This window comes from Chiloscyllium punctatum, chromosome 44 (assembly GCF_047496795.1).
Source record: "Chiloscyllium punctatum isolate Juve2018m chromosome 44, sChiPun1.3, whole genome shotgun sequence".
NCBI classification, from domain to species: domain Eukaryota; kingdom Metazoa; phylum Chordata; class Chondrichthyes; order Orectolobiformes; family Hemiscylliidae; genus Chiloscyllium; species Chiloscyllium punctatum.
In genome coordinates this window covers 14,317,495-14,332,996 of record NC_092782.1, presented here as the reverse complement: position 1 = coordinate 14,332,996, position 15,502 = coordinate 14,317,495, and the positions used below count along the sequence as shown (strand labels likewise).

Sequence of the window (15,502 nt, the reverse complement as noted above, 5' to 3'; positions counted from 1 at the left end):
CCCATACCACAACCAGCATATCTAACAGATGCTATGGCCATTGATTCGTTTCTGTTAGTGGAAACTTGCTATGCATCAATTGGCTGTCACATTTCCTACATGACCACAGTGACCGCACTTCAAAAAATGCACCACTGGGCTCTGTGGTTAGCGCTGCTGCTTCACAGCACCAGGGTCCCAGGTTCGATTCGGGCCTCGTGCACCTGACTGTGTGGAGTTTGCACATTCTCCCCGTGTCTGCGTGGGTTTTCTCCGGGTGCTCCGGTTTCGTCCCACAGTCCAAAGATGTGCAGGTCAGGTGAATTGGCCATGCTTAATTATGGATAGTATTTGGTGCATTAGTCAGAGGGTCTGGGTGGGTTGCTCTTTGGAAGGTCGGTGTGGACTTGTTGGGCCGAAGGGCCTGTTTCCACACTGTAGGAAATCTAATCTAATCAGGGCATCAAGGGCTGGCATAACTTTTTTCTATTCTGCACTTTGTAATCCACCATTTCCTTGACATTCCTTTTCCCCATTCGCTTTCAATTTTTAACAATTTTCATCCCCTGACCTTAACAGGCTGAGTTGATAGTGTGATAAATGTGATTGCTCACGTTCTGATGTGTCCTCCAAAGAGAGGGTTGAGATTCTGTTGACTGCAGGCGGGCCAACTTTCTTAAGTCTGCTGGCTATAATAAGCTTGAGGAACCCAGCCGAAGTAAGGAGAGGTAATTCTGAAATGGGGCTAGCGCCTTGATCAAAGGGTCGGAATTTGCTGTCGGTTTTTTTTTGTAATGTTGCGAGAACGTAAGCTCAGCCAATTTGCTGTTTCTTTTTGTAACATATTGACTATTTTCCTGAAAGCCAGAATGTGAAAAGTCTAACACATGCTCTGTCACCAGTCTTTTCACGTGCTCCTCCAGGACCTGTTCCTGTGAGGAGAGGGGGAAACTATATCAGTGAGGGGCAAAGACTTGGACAAAGGCCACTTTAGTATTCCTGATGAGTTCACTAAAGTAATGATAAAGGAGAAATCAAAAGTCTCCACTTTAATTTTTTAACTGATGCCATACATCTATCTGTACCTGAGGCTAATTGAGGTTTCATCAAAAGCATTCAGACATACCAACAAAGCAATGCTCAACTTATTTTGATACTGCTGCTAAATATCAAGATATATCAAGGAGATAAAGAAGTAAACAGGTTTTTGGAAGCAATTAAACACAATGGTAAACATTTAAACAATAATGTTAAGATCCAAAATTATGTCAACAAATGTTTCTTTGAAATTAAACGCAAAAAGGTTGTTCTGATAAAGGAAACACACCCAAAGGAAGACTTGAGCATTTCAGAACCACAACTAAAATATTTAATTGCTCTTTTACGTTCACTGCCACTCATCTCAGTATTTTTAACTGGTCAAAATGATATTAAATAACACTGAGAGTTGCCTCTAAATGCAGTTTAAAGTCTCGTGGCATGCACAGGGAATTTGCATTTCCTGACTTAAATACAGTCTTGCGAAGCTTAGCATAAAGATTTCATCAATAGCAAAAGAGATCTGAAATATTTGTCAATCTGTTCCACTTGCAGTTCAGTGTTGGTCAATGTGTATCCGCCCTGAACAATCAGCCTTGTTGGACTACCAGATTCAGGAGCCGTTTTGTTTTGGCAGCAGGAATAGTACTATAAGGATGTCAAATAATCACACATAGAACTAAACCTGAGGCATGCCATTTTAAGTGCCATATGCCGATCCTTTTTTTGCCAACTTTGGTTTAATTAGCGCCGTGGTGTAAATCTCAAAGTACAATAACAGTGTCTGGCTCTACAATAGGAGAAAAGTCAATGAAAATCTGCTGTCGGTCTTGGCTCAGTGGCAGCACTTTCATTGGTGAGTCAGGTCATGGGTCAAACCCCACTCTAGAGATAGGAGCATGTATTCTCGACTGGCAGCTTGGTGCAATAGTGAGGGAGAGTGGTCTGTTGTGTCATTGAGTTGAGGGCTCTAAGAAATTCCTTGATGTTATTTAAAAGCTCCGTTAAAACCCTGGCCGATACTTATTCCTCAACCAACAGCACACAAAAACAAAATTTTAAATCTTTATAGCTGTTTGTGAGGACTCACTGTGCACAAAGTGGTTCCAATGATATCTTACATTACAATGGTAATTACATTAGAAAATATGGATGAACCCTGATCCAATCAAATAGACTCAGGAAGTTAAGTAATTCTCTTGTTACTATTATCCTTTGGGAATCTCCTCAAATTTCCTTTCCATAATACACATCCACTCTTGGGTATCGAAACTCTTTGCAAACCAGCACAAGGGTGTGTTTGGATTGGTTTATATTTTGGAGGGTTGGAGCAGGGGCACTTTTGTCTCTGCAGGTCAGCCCCTGGTTTGCATCCTGTTTTTCCCGTCTTGTACAAACTGGGATTCCTGGAAACCTGAATTGTGGGAACTGGCTTCCAAACAGCAGACCATCAAAATTCAATTCAGAAAGAAGTTACTGAAAATGACCAAAATTATTGAACTTGTCCAGGTGTCGAATCTGATACTTTGGGTTGTATTTATTTGTTTGCTTACGAAGGGACAACTTGCAGTGAAAGGGGATGTCGATCTTACTGGAAGAGGGAAAAATCTAAAGTTGAAACATTGATAATCTACCTTGCTGTTACAAAATATTATTTTGTTCTTTGCCCCATTTCAGTTAAAAGAAAATCCAGCCTCGGAGCACCCAGTTTTATCAGAAGGTTATCACTATTCTGTCAGTTTCTGCAAAGTTACTGTGACATTGCTTTTGCTCCTTCCAACTAGAAGAACAACTTTCTTGAATTTGACCTTCTATTTGCACTAAAGCCGTGTGAGTAGGCTGAAGTATATGACATTGTACAAAAAAGGCTAAAGTCAGGGTTGTTCAAGCTTTGTGGAAATACCTAGATGATTAAAAAAAGTTCAAAGTCTTTCTTGTTCACATTCTGCCTTCTTGGGAGTCATATGATATACCAATAATAAAGTTGTTGACAGATCACAGTGATTAATTCTCTATCAATTAGTCTACAACAGACCCAGAAACAAGACAAGGTAAACCCCACTGATGGAGGTTAGGAACCAGAGATCCGAAGTCACCTGTTCCTCTCAACCATGTGATATTGACCACATATCCTGTTTCAGTCACTTTCATGCTGTATCCTTATTCGTTACTTTCTGGAAGTAACCTCTCTAATTTATATTTGAATGCATTAATCCTAATTATTTCTACCGATTCTGAAAGGGCCCTGTTCCACAGGTTGCCCAATTTGTCACTGAAATATTCTTTCCACAGATTAGTTCACCCTCATCAGGTTATGATTACTATCCCTGTTTTAAGAACCTTGCTAGAAATTTCACAACCATCTTGTATCATTCCTTACTTGTACAGTCACCATTTGTATCTATTGTTCAGCCAGACACATTGCCCTTTGCACAACAACTGTGTGACTTAAATAAAGTTTATGTGTGTAATAAATGCAAAGTGAAACACATAATCATTAGCATTATTAAGCCAATATAAAGGAGTTATTTGCATATACCTCTGGCCATGGCTGCTAATGTATTTTATTGATAATGTGGAATTTGCCCACCAGTGAGATAACGGTGTTATGAACAGTGATTTCTAAACCTCGATACACCGTCCAGGACAAAGCAGCCCCCACCTGAATGGCACCACATCCACAAACACATCCATTCCTTCCACTACCAATGCTCAGTAACAATAGTGTGTATAAGATGCACTGCAGAAATTCACCAAAGATCGTTAGACAGTACCTTCCAAATCCATGACCGTTTCCATCTGGAAGGACAAGGGCAGCAGATACATGGGAACACCACCAGCTGCAAGTTCCCCTCCAAGCTGCTCACCATCCTGACTGGGAAATGTATCACCGTTCCTTCACTGTCGATGGGTCAAAATCCTGGAACTCCCTCCTAAGGGCATTGTGCATCAACCTGTATCACATGGACTGCAGTGGTTCAAGAAGGCAGCTCACCCCCACCTTCTCGAGGGCAACTAGAAGCAGGCAATAAATGCTGGCACAGCCAGCGATGCCAAGTCCCACAAATGAATTTTAAAAAGGCACAAAAGATTCAAACAGAAGAAACCAGTGTTTACGAATTAAATAGGTAAAAATAAGGACTGCATATGTTGGAAACCAGAGTCTAGGTTAGAGTGGTGCTGGAAAAGCACAGCAGGTCAGGCAGCATCCGAGGAGCGGGAAAATCGATGTTTCAGGCAAAAGCCCTTCATCAGGAATAGAGGCAGGGAGTCTGCAGAGACCTGGGGGTTGCAAATGCCAATGGAATGGCCTTGGTTTTGTAAGCTACTCAACAAGTGCCCATGGGCTGCATGTGGCCAACTGACCATAGTTAGATGCCCCTATTCTCAGCACATCACTCATGGATCAACTAAACATGCATTAACTGACAAGGCACCATTCTCAAAATAATAAATTGGGGATTTTCTCTTAGCACCTGTGAGTTTCTCTAGCTCTGATCTCTTTTGCACCCTTCACTCCCTTGACCCACCATTGCAAGCCATCCTTTCAGCTAACTGGAACTTCATTTCTGGGATTCTTTTCCCAAACTCTTCCCCACCCCCCCCCCCCCCCCCCCGCCCCGTCCCGTCTTAAAGAAGGTGGTTAAAATCCTTGGCGTGCCTATTTACCCCCGGGTGGTGTGGATCCCCAGAGGAGAGCTCTCCATGTGGAAATTTTCCCTCGGGGAGACCTAAGGTTGAGGGTGTTGCACGCAGCAGTCCCCTGTACCCACAGATTGCGGCGGTTCACAGACTTCCAGCCCAACTGTTCATTTTGCGGCACTGTGGAGTCCAATTGTTGGTTGCGGCTGTTTGGATATCCCTTTCTAGTTATTTGAGAAACCCTTTGTTGAGTGTTTGGTTGCACTTCAGCCCTACGCTCCTGAATCATAGGTACCCGCTGTGGGCAGATCGGAGGATCTCCCCATGGGTCTGCTCCTGGGTCTGCCTAGGCTGGCCATAAATAGATGCGGACTGTGGAGGGGGCTATCTCTGCCAACTGTCGGCCCCTCTTTGTCGTTACAATTGTGCGTATGTGTCTTTGGAGAAGGAGCGCACGGTGTCCATCAGTACTCTCGGTGCTTTTAGAGAGACACTGTGGGGGATACAGTGCTTTATTTCCCCTCTCCAACTGCATTTAGATTTAGTCCCTTCCTACTGTTCCTAATCCCTTTGATGGTTTGCATTGCCCGTAATGGGTTTTCCATGTCAATGCTCAATTGGTGTTTTTACCAGTGGTGGTTTTTTAGTTTTTAAAAATGTCACGGTGATTTTGGTGGTGGGAAGGTGGCTCAGTTGTGTGTAATAACACTTCTGGGTAGAAGGAGAGAGTCAGAGAGAGAGAAACTGACTTGTGTGACTAGGCGTTTGGTCACCTGTTTTTGGCTCCATGTCTGATCTTTGTTTGATTATCTTCCTGCAAAGTGCCTTGTTAAATTGCACAAAAGAGCTATATAAAGCCAAGTTATTCATCCATCAGCGACCGTTTCAAAATATTGCTGATTTACTCTGCTTTATCATGAGTGGAAGAGGAAAATGAAATGTGCACATTACCAGACAAAGCCTTGTTTAATTGAATTGGGACCCATGGTGTATAGAGGCCTTCGAAATGTCCCTTTAATTAAATAAAAACTTGTTTAGAACAAAAATGCCTGCAAGAGCTGCTAGTATTGTGGCAATCAGTCCAGTTAGGTTCAGGCACAATGTCTGATGCAGTAATGAACCCATGGAGTTTTCATACTAACCCTGTGACCTGAGAAGAGAGCAGGATCACAGTCGAGGAGTAAAAATGTCTCACAATGGTATATTCCTGGATATAAGACAGGAATAATCTGCTCCCTTAATCTCTTTCTGTTGTTTTATTTGCATATATTTAAAGCAAATTGCGTAAAGGGGGATAAATTCTCTGTATTAGGCTGTTCTGTTGATACACACAGGGCTTACTTTGTGAATACTGATTAAACGAATCTGCAATTTTCTGTCAAAATTCCTTGACAAAAGCAACAGGAAAAGAGAAACACATAATCACCAGCAATACAAAGCCAATTTAAAACAGTATGATACATAAGGCAGCTAGCTACACAAGTACAATTGTTGTCTGAAGTGCCTTTCTTGGCTTTTAATAGAAGTGATATTTTCCTCACCATTTCAGTTATCTGGATACTTTCTAAATGGGACTGTTAAACTCAAATATTGCTTCAGGAGAGGTGCATGCCCTTTAAGTCATCTGGTGCTTTATTTGCCGGTCACAGAAGCAACCAACCCCTGGAATCTCTGAATTCTCCCTGATGCTAATTCCACCACCCCTCCCACTTGTTCCAGTTGTCTACTGTATTTGGAATTCTCTCTTCTGAGTTTAATTTGAACGATTGCTAACCTTTTTTTTCCCCAGTGCCTCTGATCACATTGCTGTTTACTTTTCTTGTAATCTTTGAGCTGTCATCTCAAACTCTGGCCTCTTGTGGAATCTCCTCCATTCAGCCTACTCGGCCTTGTGTTCGGAAGTTCCTTTGCGTAATCCTCTTCCAATTCTCTGCCTCTTCCTTCTGTACTTCAAGAGCCTTCTCAAAACCCAAACAAGGCTATATAAATGTTGGAGATCTTGTGGCATGTTGGTCAGAATTCCTGCCTCTAATTCAGAAGCATCTGGTTCGAGTCCTGCTTAATGATTTGATGACCATAGAAGGTTCGTTCATAATGTGGCTGAGCAGTCTGCTAATCCAACGCACGTCAGTACCAGGGAATAAGAGCGGGAGGTTCCTGGTCAGCCATGTAATAAAAAGAAAGCTGGAACCTTGACCATCATTATCCACAGCTCCAGACTGGAATATGCATGTAGAAGTCCATAATGCCATACCAACTCAGACTTACTGAGTGAATTCACGTTCAAATAAATGTTAGTTTTCATTAACTTGTGTAGATGCACGAACTCATGTACTTTCCCTCCAGGCTGATTCTACAACAGCAATGATTAGTGTTAAACCTGCATGCCTATTGTTTTGCTTAATTTGTATTTTGATCTTGATATCCGCTGTATAGATCAGGAATATCAGCCCTGAATTTAATAGTGATAGAGATTCTGCTAGGCAACTGATGGGAGATTGGATTTCCAAAGGGATTGTTCTTCTGTCTCTTCAATGCTTAGTGCGTGCTATCATCTATCACTTTAATGCCTATTTCAGCATAGGATTGGTGAGTGAAGTTTCCATAGTCTCCCCAGACTATAGGACTGCTCTTTCATTAGAGAGAGAGAGAGAGAGCGATGAGGGATGGTGGTTTAACCTGAGGGTCATCATGCATAAGGCGAGGGAAGAGCTGGAGAAAGCGAGTCCGTACAATTGGCAAGAAGAATGTATTTATCAGTCAATAGACTCCAGAAGTGGGCAGTAACTTCCCATCTGGAGGAAGATCTAGAATTTCATTGTGCAATGTTCTATATCTTCTGTCAACGTGTGCTAAGTTAGAGCTCTTGTCTCTGAGTCTGAAGTCCCATATTGAGACATGAGCACAACCACCTAACTGGACACCAAAGTTTCTTCCAGGGAGTCTTGTATCTGTCTTTCAGATGAGATGTTGAACCAAGGGACCATATGCCCACTTTGGTACATGTCAAAAGATGTAAAAAGTGGAGCTCTGCTGGTTTCTTTGATATTTATCCTCTGGCCAACACTGTTAAAGAGCAGGTTATCAAATCATTCTCACTTTGCTGTGTGTGGGGGAGCTTGCCGTATGCAAATTGGCTGGTGTTTGTCTAACACTGTGATAGTAACCACTCTTCTTAAATGCAGTTCGTTGGTTGAAAAGTGCTTTGGGGTATCTTGAGGTTATGAAAGGGTGTTAATGTAAATTCAAGTTCTGTCTTTTTCTTGTTTGGTATACAGATTGCAAAATGCCATAACTTTCACCTTAAATAAAGACCCAATCTAAGACACTTGCATTTCATTAGTGAGACCTTAATATCATCAACAATGTAATGCAGATAAGAAATGTTGAACTTTGGGACAGCATGGTGGCTCAGTGGTTAGCACTGCTGGGCAAAAGTGAGGACTGCAGATGCTGGAAACCAGAGTTTAGATCAGAGTGGTGCTGGAAAAGCACAGCAGGTCAGGCAGCATCCGAGGAGCAGGAAAATCGATGTTTCGGGCAAAAGCCCTTCATCAGGAATAGAGACAGGGAGCCTCCAGGGTGGAGAGATAAATGGGGGAGGGGGGTGGTGTGGCGCTGGGGAGAAGGTAGCAAAGAGTACAATAGGTGGATGGGGGTGGAGATGGAGGTGATAGGTCAGGGAAGAGGGTGGAGCAGATAGGTGGGAAGGGAGATTGGCAGGTGGGACAGGTCATGAGGACAGTGCTCAGCTGGAAGGTTGGAACTGGGGTATGGTGGGGGAGGGGAAATGAGGAAACTGGTGAAGTCCACCAGCCTCGCAGCACCAGGAGCCCAAGTTCAATTCTACCCTCTGGCAACTGACTGTGTGGAGTTTTCACATTCTCCCCGTGTCTGAGGGGTTTCCCTCCCGCAGTCCAAAGATGTGTACGTTAGGCCATGAGAAATTACCTAAGGTTCTGGGAAGTGCAGGTTAGGTGGATTAGCCATTGGGAATACAGGAATGGGGTGCATCTGGATGGGATTCTCTTTGGAGGGTCAATGTGGACCAAATGGCCTGCTTCCAGACTGTAGGGATTCCAAATGCTAAGGTAGTATGATGTAAATATCACTATTTTGATGGAATGTGAGAGCAAATATATCTAGGAGCTCAAATTCACAAATCTTTAACTGATAGTAGGACAAGTTAACAAGGAGGTTAAGAGATCATGTAAAAAGGTTTTATTAACAGGGTCATTAAATATAAAAATAATAAAGCTAGGCTGAACCAGAACAAAGCACTGGTTAAGTGTCTGTATAGTAATGTTCCCCAGTTTTAGACACAAGGAGGTCAAGGTATACAGAGGGTACGGAGGAGATTTACCAGAAAAATAGATGGAATGAGGGATTTTAATGATGTGGAGGGGTTAGAGAAACTGGCGTTGTTCTCTTTCAAACAGGGAAGGGCTAATAGAGGTGTCATTAATGATGATGGATGTTGATTGACTAAATCAGGAAATGCTCTTTCCTCTGGGCTGGTAACTACAGAGCACAGATTTAAAATAATTGGCAAGAAAACTAGAGGGGAAATGAGGAGAGATATCTTCACACAGCAAGTTGTTATGATCTGGGATTTTCAAACGGTCAATGGATAGCTATTTGAAGAGAACTAATGTGCAGGATTATGGAGGGAAACCTGGGACTAGATTGGACAACACTTTGGAAGGGCCAGTACAGACTTGATGTGTTGAACGGCCTATTTTGTGGAATAAGATTCCATTTTGTTAGGTTAGGTGATAATGCCGAGTACACTGGCACACTGGCATATGTTGAAGGTATCCCCCCTCAGACGAAGCTGTTATATTGCTGTGATCCTTGAAGTTTGCAATCAGCAGTTGAAGCTTTGAGAATTGTTTGTGGTGAGAGAAATAATTTCAGCCTTGAAGAGGCATGTGTGAGGGAGAGCACATCGGCAACTGTTAGTGCTTCTTTTTGTGACTAGCGACATTTGTTAATCTCCATGTTTAAAAAAAAAATAAAATGTCGGTTGTTTCTAACCAGGACTTGCAGCACAATTTTTGCAATAATGCAAATCATTTGAGAATGACTGATGATGGAAAAGAGCAAGAATTAAAGTTGGTGATGCATTTCCCTCAGTTAACACAGGTTACAGTTTAAACTAACAAGGGAATGGACAGGAAATATAATATTGAATTAATGCGGTCTTAAATGGACCCAAGACTAAACCTCACTGTTTCTTAAACCTGTTCAACAAAAATAAGTGATTGTATTATTTTGCTGTGAGATATTCAACGTATATTATGTTGTAAAATGTAAATTAAGCGTGATGGGATATGACACCATGTCTGGAAGGGGATGAAACGTTTTGGGAATACTGTACTATTATTACAATTTGCAAAACCTTGGATAAACTCAGCCAGTGGTTGTATAATTGGTTATTCAATCCCGAGCCCTGTTCACAGCTCAAGCCAGGAACAGTGAGCTGGCTTTGCCAACTGGAGTGAATGTAGCGACTGTGCTCAGCAGAAAAAAAAACCTTTAAAAAGTGGAGCCTGCCTTTTTCCTGTGGGCTCCTTTTCACCATGTCTGAGACTGGCTGTGTGACAGTAGTCCTTTTGTTACAAAACGGGGTTGACTTGTTCTGATTTGTGAAATGCCTACGACCAGCTCCACAAATATGAGATAATTGGGGGGGGGAGGGTGGCTTGTGGTGAGCGGATAGCAGGGGAGGAGGGGGGGAAGACCAAGAAGGTCCATGCAATGGCCTTTTATTTTGATTGGGTCAGGGAACATACTGAGGTGAAGGTGGAAAGAGAAGGAAATTTATTGTGAACCAACTCCAAACCTGATAATGGAAAATGCTTAAATCTAAATGTGTTTGTATGTGTGTAGTTATTTATATGAATGTTTTCCTATAATATGTGTCTATAGAGTTTTGAATCTTTGGTTAATCTTTGTTTACTGTATTAATCAGCTCCATTCTGATAGAAATCATTCATTCGTTCCCTCAAACTCCTGCAAGCACTTTGAATTTCTGTTTAAATACACAGTCTGTCTTATGTTGAATGCTACCTCTTAAGATACAAATTAAGACCATGTGGTCAAGGACTGACCTGGGTGATCTTTTTAAAATGAGACAACATGTTTCTTTTATCAATCTTGCTTTGATTGTGTATAGATGGACCTTCTAACTAATTAAGTTTTTTGAAGTGTGCTTTAATTATTGTATGAAGTGTTTTTGATGTAGTATTTAATAGCACACAAGAAGACATTGACTTGCAGGCAAATCTTTAATTTCCACCCTGATACCTCGAGATTAGGCTGTGGAGCTTGCTTTGGAAGCTCTTGATTGGGTGCATAAAATTGATGAATAACGGCCTTGTTTTGCATTTCAGTTCTGTGATCTGTTAACTTCTTGCGCACACAATTCCTCAATGAGCAGGGAATAGCTGGCTACCCTTCCAATGTTCGTGCCCGTCATGCACAAAAGACTTGATGCTGCTGATTTTTTTTTAGGAGATGCCCACTGTATAGAACAAAAAAAATTGGAAAACATTAATTAACGTTGAATCCAAAGTTGAAATGCATTCAAGATTTTAAGAATATATTTTTACAAGCAAAACTGGGGATATTGTAGCATGTTGATAAATAAAAGTGAATCCTGTTACTATGCAGACAGTGAGTGACCTGAGGAGAAATGCCCATTTGTTGTACCATTTCAATGTCAGAGCAGCGTTTTAAAAGCCTCAGTCATTGTTAGGTATCCAATAGCACCTGTTGAGATTATGATAGGGGTGGCGACCAGACAGCTGTAAAAGAACACTAGTGACTGCTCCTCGTAATATCTGGTGGAGAACAGCTCACCGAGTCATAGGAGCTCTTCAAAGATCTCGTTTTGGTGTGCTGCCGACCAGGGCAGAGTCCATTTAAGAATTTAATGTTGGAAGAAACAAAAAAAAGGGGGCTGGAAAATTGAACGAGGAAAGTTGTCTCAGAGAAGCAAGCAGTTAACTTGTATGTGTGGAAGCCCCAGCAATTGGCACCGTGTTAAATCCTCTGCTGATAAGCAGTGAAACCGATCTCCTCTGTGCATGAGAAATGAGGAATGTTGCTTTGTGCTACCTGGATTTCTTGCCTCTGTTGATCAGAATGTTGCTTGTAAAATGACTGTGATTTCACTGGACTTGTCCCTACATGCAACCCAGTCCCTACCCGCTTTACTTGTCGCCTTACAACTCTTTGATTCGTGGTAATAAACTGAGTAGGATTAGTTCTTATCTGCTTTTGGTTTTGTGTTTATGTTGGGCCTCTGATTGTCCCGAACGCGTTCTGTAAAATTGTTGAAACCTTGTGATGTGTATGTGTGCGTGTGTTTTCTGTCTCTCTCTCTCTCTCTCTCTACATTTCGCTGCCCGTTAACTTCTGTGTCATGTATTATCCTGTTTGACAGCAATTACTTTTTGCGGTAAGGGTATTAATTTTTGCTAAAAAAAAAGGCGATTCCGTACATTCTTATCTGTGTGGTTGTTAAACATTTTTAACCCATGCAGCGAGACGGGATAAAAAAGATACACAAAGACCACGCATGCATTTTTGTGACAGATGAAATAACGCTAATTTGTGTTTTGTTTTTCTGTTTGCTGTACATTTTTTTTCCCCCTTTGTAGAAACGCCCAGTATCGAGAAGCTCTTATCAAAAGACTGGAAGGACAAGCTTTTAGCCATGGGTTCGGGAAATATCGGGGAGATTAAAGGTTGGGTAAATTATCAATCCAGTTTTTGTTGCATGCTCTCCCCGCTGTTTCTGAATGGTTAGAAATGATTCGGTACTTTTTTTTTAACTTGTGTGTTTTGAAGAAAGTTGAACTGTCGGTGCAGCCGGCTGGAAATATCTTTTAATAGCAAGATATTTCTGTCAAGCCTCCTAATTTTGTATCTTCTATTTTACACACCAAATAAAGGCAGTGTCATGTCATATGTGGGAAGTTTTAGTCCTGTACAGCAATTTTGATGACAAAGTTAGTTTTTATATATATATCTCGAGTCTGAGACCTGTTCTGTGGTTTCTGCTTGTCACCATTCATTAGAGAACAGTAAGTGGCAATTCCAGTAATGGTCTCTGTCAAAGACACAGTTACTGTTTATAAATATGTTTTAATAATGTACTGTTTCCAGATTGCATGTCCTGTTTGTTCTGCTGCCTCTGACCTCAACAAAACAAAATGCCAATTGTGCAAAGAAATCGAGAACATCACAGTCTAGACTATGCTGATGTTTTAAATTTAAAGCTAAAAAGCCCACTGATTTACCCCTCATCAGCTTAATGTGTAATGAGAGCGTTTTCCATAACTAATATTTTGACTCACACATTAAGTCTTAACCCTCTCTTATTTAGAGAGGGAGTTGCTATCTTGAGTGAGTTGTCGACTGGACTCATAGCCTTAAAAGCATTTAACATTTTAGAACTGCAGTGACTTTATCTGAGTTCATAGGGGACTGCTGGCTCCTTTCAAATCTCAGCTGGGAGACTTTTGTTGCGCCTTTTGACTCGACGGAAAACCTGTATGTAAGAGCAATAAATCTCTCTCGCATCTTTGTAATGTTCTGCTGGAGATCATTACTACCGCTCTCACATGAGTGGAGCTCGAACCACTGTGGTCTACCTTCTATATGCTGCTTGAGGAAAACCAGCAGTAAAGCCTTGAAAGAGCTGCTTTTTTTCTGCTGTGATATTTGCAGTCCCTTCAAGCGCACATCTAAAGGGCCCGGCTCTTCAGTGAGCTGTTAAGACAGCCACCAGTTCACTTCCAATGCGTGACAGTTACAGTCATTGTCTATTGTTGAGGAAGTTGCCCTCCAGGGGGGTAGATGGTTCTCACTTGCACCGTCTTGTGAGGTCAGGCTGGGCCAGCTCGCCTTCTGCCCAGGATTCCTGTACCAACGCCACCAGGGGATGCAGCCAAGAGTGGCATAAACAGAATAGCAACCAGATAGGCGAGCAGTAGCGAGGGAAATGTGAAAGAAATGTAAAGAGATCACAAAAAGGCTATTGTCAGGAATTCCTGGCTTGCAAGATGGGCATCTTGTTTTCTGTGAAAGCAGGACTTTCAAATAAAATAAATGGCAGCACTCACTTGAGTTTATTATACTTTGGAAAGGTTTGAAGAAATGCAAACTTAACGTCCATGTATTTATATTGCAGCTGCCCTTCTCTTGAAGTGGTCAGCTCCTTAGCCATCATGATTAGATTAGACTCCCTACAGTGTGGAAACAGGCTCTTCGGCCCATCCAGTCCACACTGACCCTCCGAAGAGTAACCCACCCAGACTCATTTCCCTCTGACTAATGCACCTCACACTATAGGCAATTTAGCATGGCCAATTCACCCTGACCTGCACATCTTTGGATTATGGGAGGAAACCGGAGCACCCGGAGGAAACCAGGGAGAATGTGCAAACTCCACACAGTTGCCCGAGGCTGGAATTGAACCTGGGATCCTGGTGCTATGAGGTAGCGGTGCTAACCACTGAGCCACCATGCTACCAGAACTAATCAATGTTGGCAAGCTGTTCAACTGCAGCATGCATCACGGCCAGCATTGGCCACCTTCTAATTGGGCATCAACACAGAGAGCACTTGACAGAGGGAACGCCCAACCTGATCTTAACCATCCTGATCCTCTGACTCTGAGGCAGTGTTGTACCTGCATCCCCCTAACATACTAAAGGTCAGACTGGGGTCTTACCAACCAAGAATAACCTATACAATGGATAAATGCATTAAATTCTTTTTGTGAATTCCTTCTCATTGAATCCTCTCTCCCTCTTCACTTACGTCCATCGCTAACTTCCCCTCCCCCAGATCTAAATCTCTTCTTAAAAGTTACTGCGTCGGTGAATATTGCCATTTTCCCTAAAGTCCTCCCTTTTTTTCTTCGTTTCAAGATTCCCCCCCCAACTGAATTTTAACTAGTGAAGCACGTTTAGGTGTTTCACTGCATTGAAAACATTTTTACATAATAAGCATTAATTGTTGTTGAACTTTGAAACTCTTCAAAAGCAAATCATTATGGGCAATCATAGAATAGAATCCCCGCAGTGCGGAAACAGGCCCGAAGTCCACATTGACCCTCCAAAGAGCAATCCACCCAAACCCATCCCCCCACCACTTTATCGTGTATCTGCCCTGACTGGTGCACCTAACCTACACATTGCTGAACACTGTGGGCCATTTTAGCATGGCCAATTCCCCCTAATCTGCACCTATTTGGATTGTGGGAGGAAACTGGAGCACCTGGACAATGTGCAAACTTCACACAGATAGTTGCCCAAGCCTGGAATCAAACCCAGGTTCCTGGTGCTGTGGGGCAGCAGTGCTAACCACTGAGCCACCGTGCTGCCCCATGATGTTTGAGTTCTTGTGGATTCTTTGACAGGGGTCATGAGCCAGACACCTAGACTTCTGTGACAGTAGGTTATGGGTTACGGCTCCATTCCTGTGATTTTGCTGAGTGGTGCTACTTTGTTGGAGGCACCATCTTGCAGATGCGCCATTGTGCCAAGGCTCTGTCGGCTTCACAGTAGTCTAAAAGATCCCTCCGCCCCATTGTAAGAAAAGTAGTGAAGTTCTCCTCATGTCTCTTTCACTAACCCACATTAAAAAAAAAGCAAAGATACAAGAGAGGTAAAGGGTGGGAGTGAACCTCCACAGAGATTCCTCTGTAACTTCAGAAGGATGGGCAGATGAGTAGGAGAAGTCCCATTATCAGACCACATCTCTCTTGGTTGTGTGTAAGATCTTGCTGCACAAGAGTCGACTGCCACAGTTCCCTGCAACCCACTTC

General features: G+C 42.4%; 1 protein-coding gene across 11 annotated transcripts in view; it reads left to right on the top strand.

Annotated features, from left to right (window-relative positions):
* The window catches only part of sox5 (SRY-box transcription factor 5), a 372,706-nt gene that overhangs the window by 162,740 nt on the left and 194,464 nt on the right, over positions 1-15,502 (top strand). For 8 of the 11 annotated variants that reach the window (XM_072562296.1, XM_072562294.1, XM_072562297.1 and 5 more), the window contains one exon: positions 12,327-12,413. In XM_072562296.1, coding sequence (XP_072418397.1) covers positions 12,327-12,413 — 87 coding nt within the window. The other 3 variants (XM_072562300.1, XM_072562299.1, XM_072562301.1) reach the window with 3 other exon arrangements.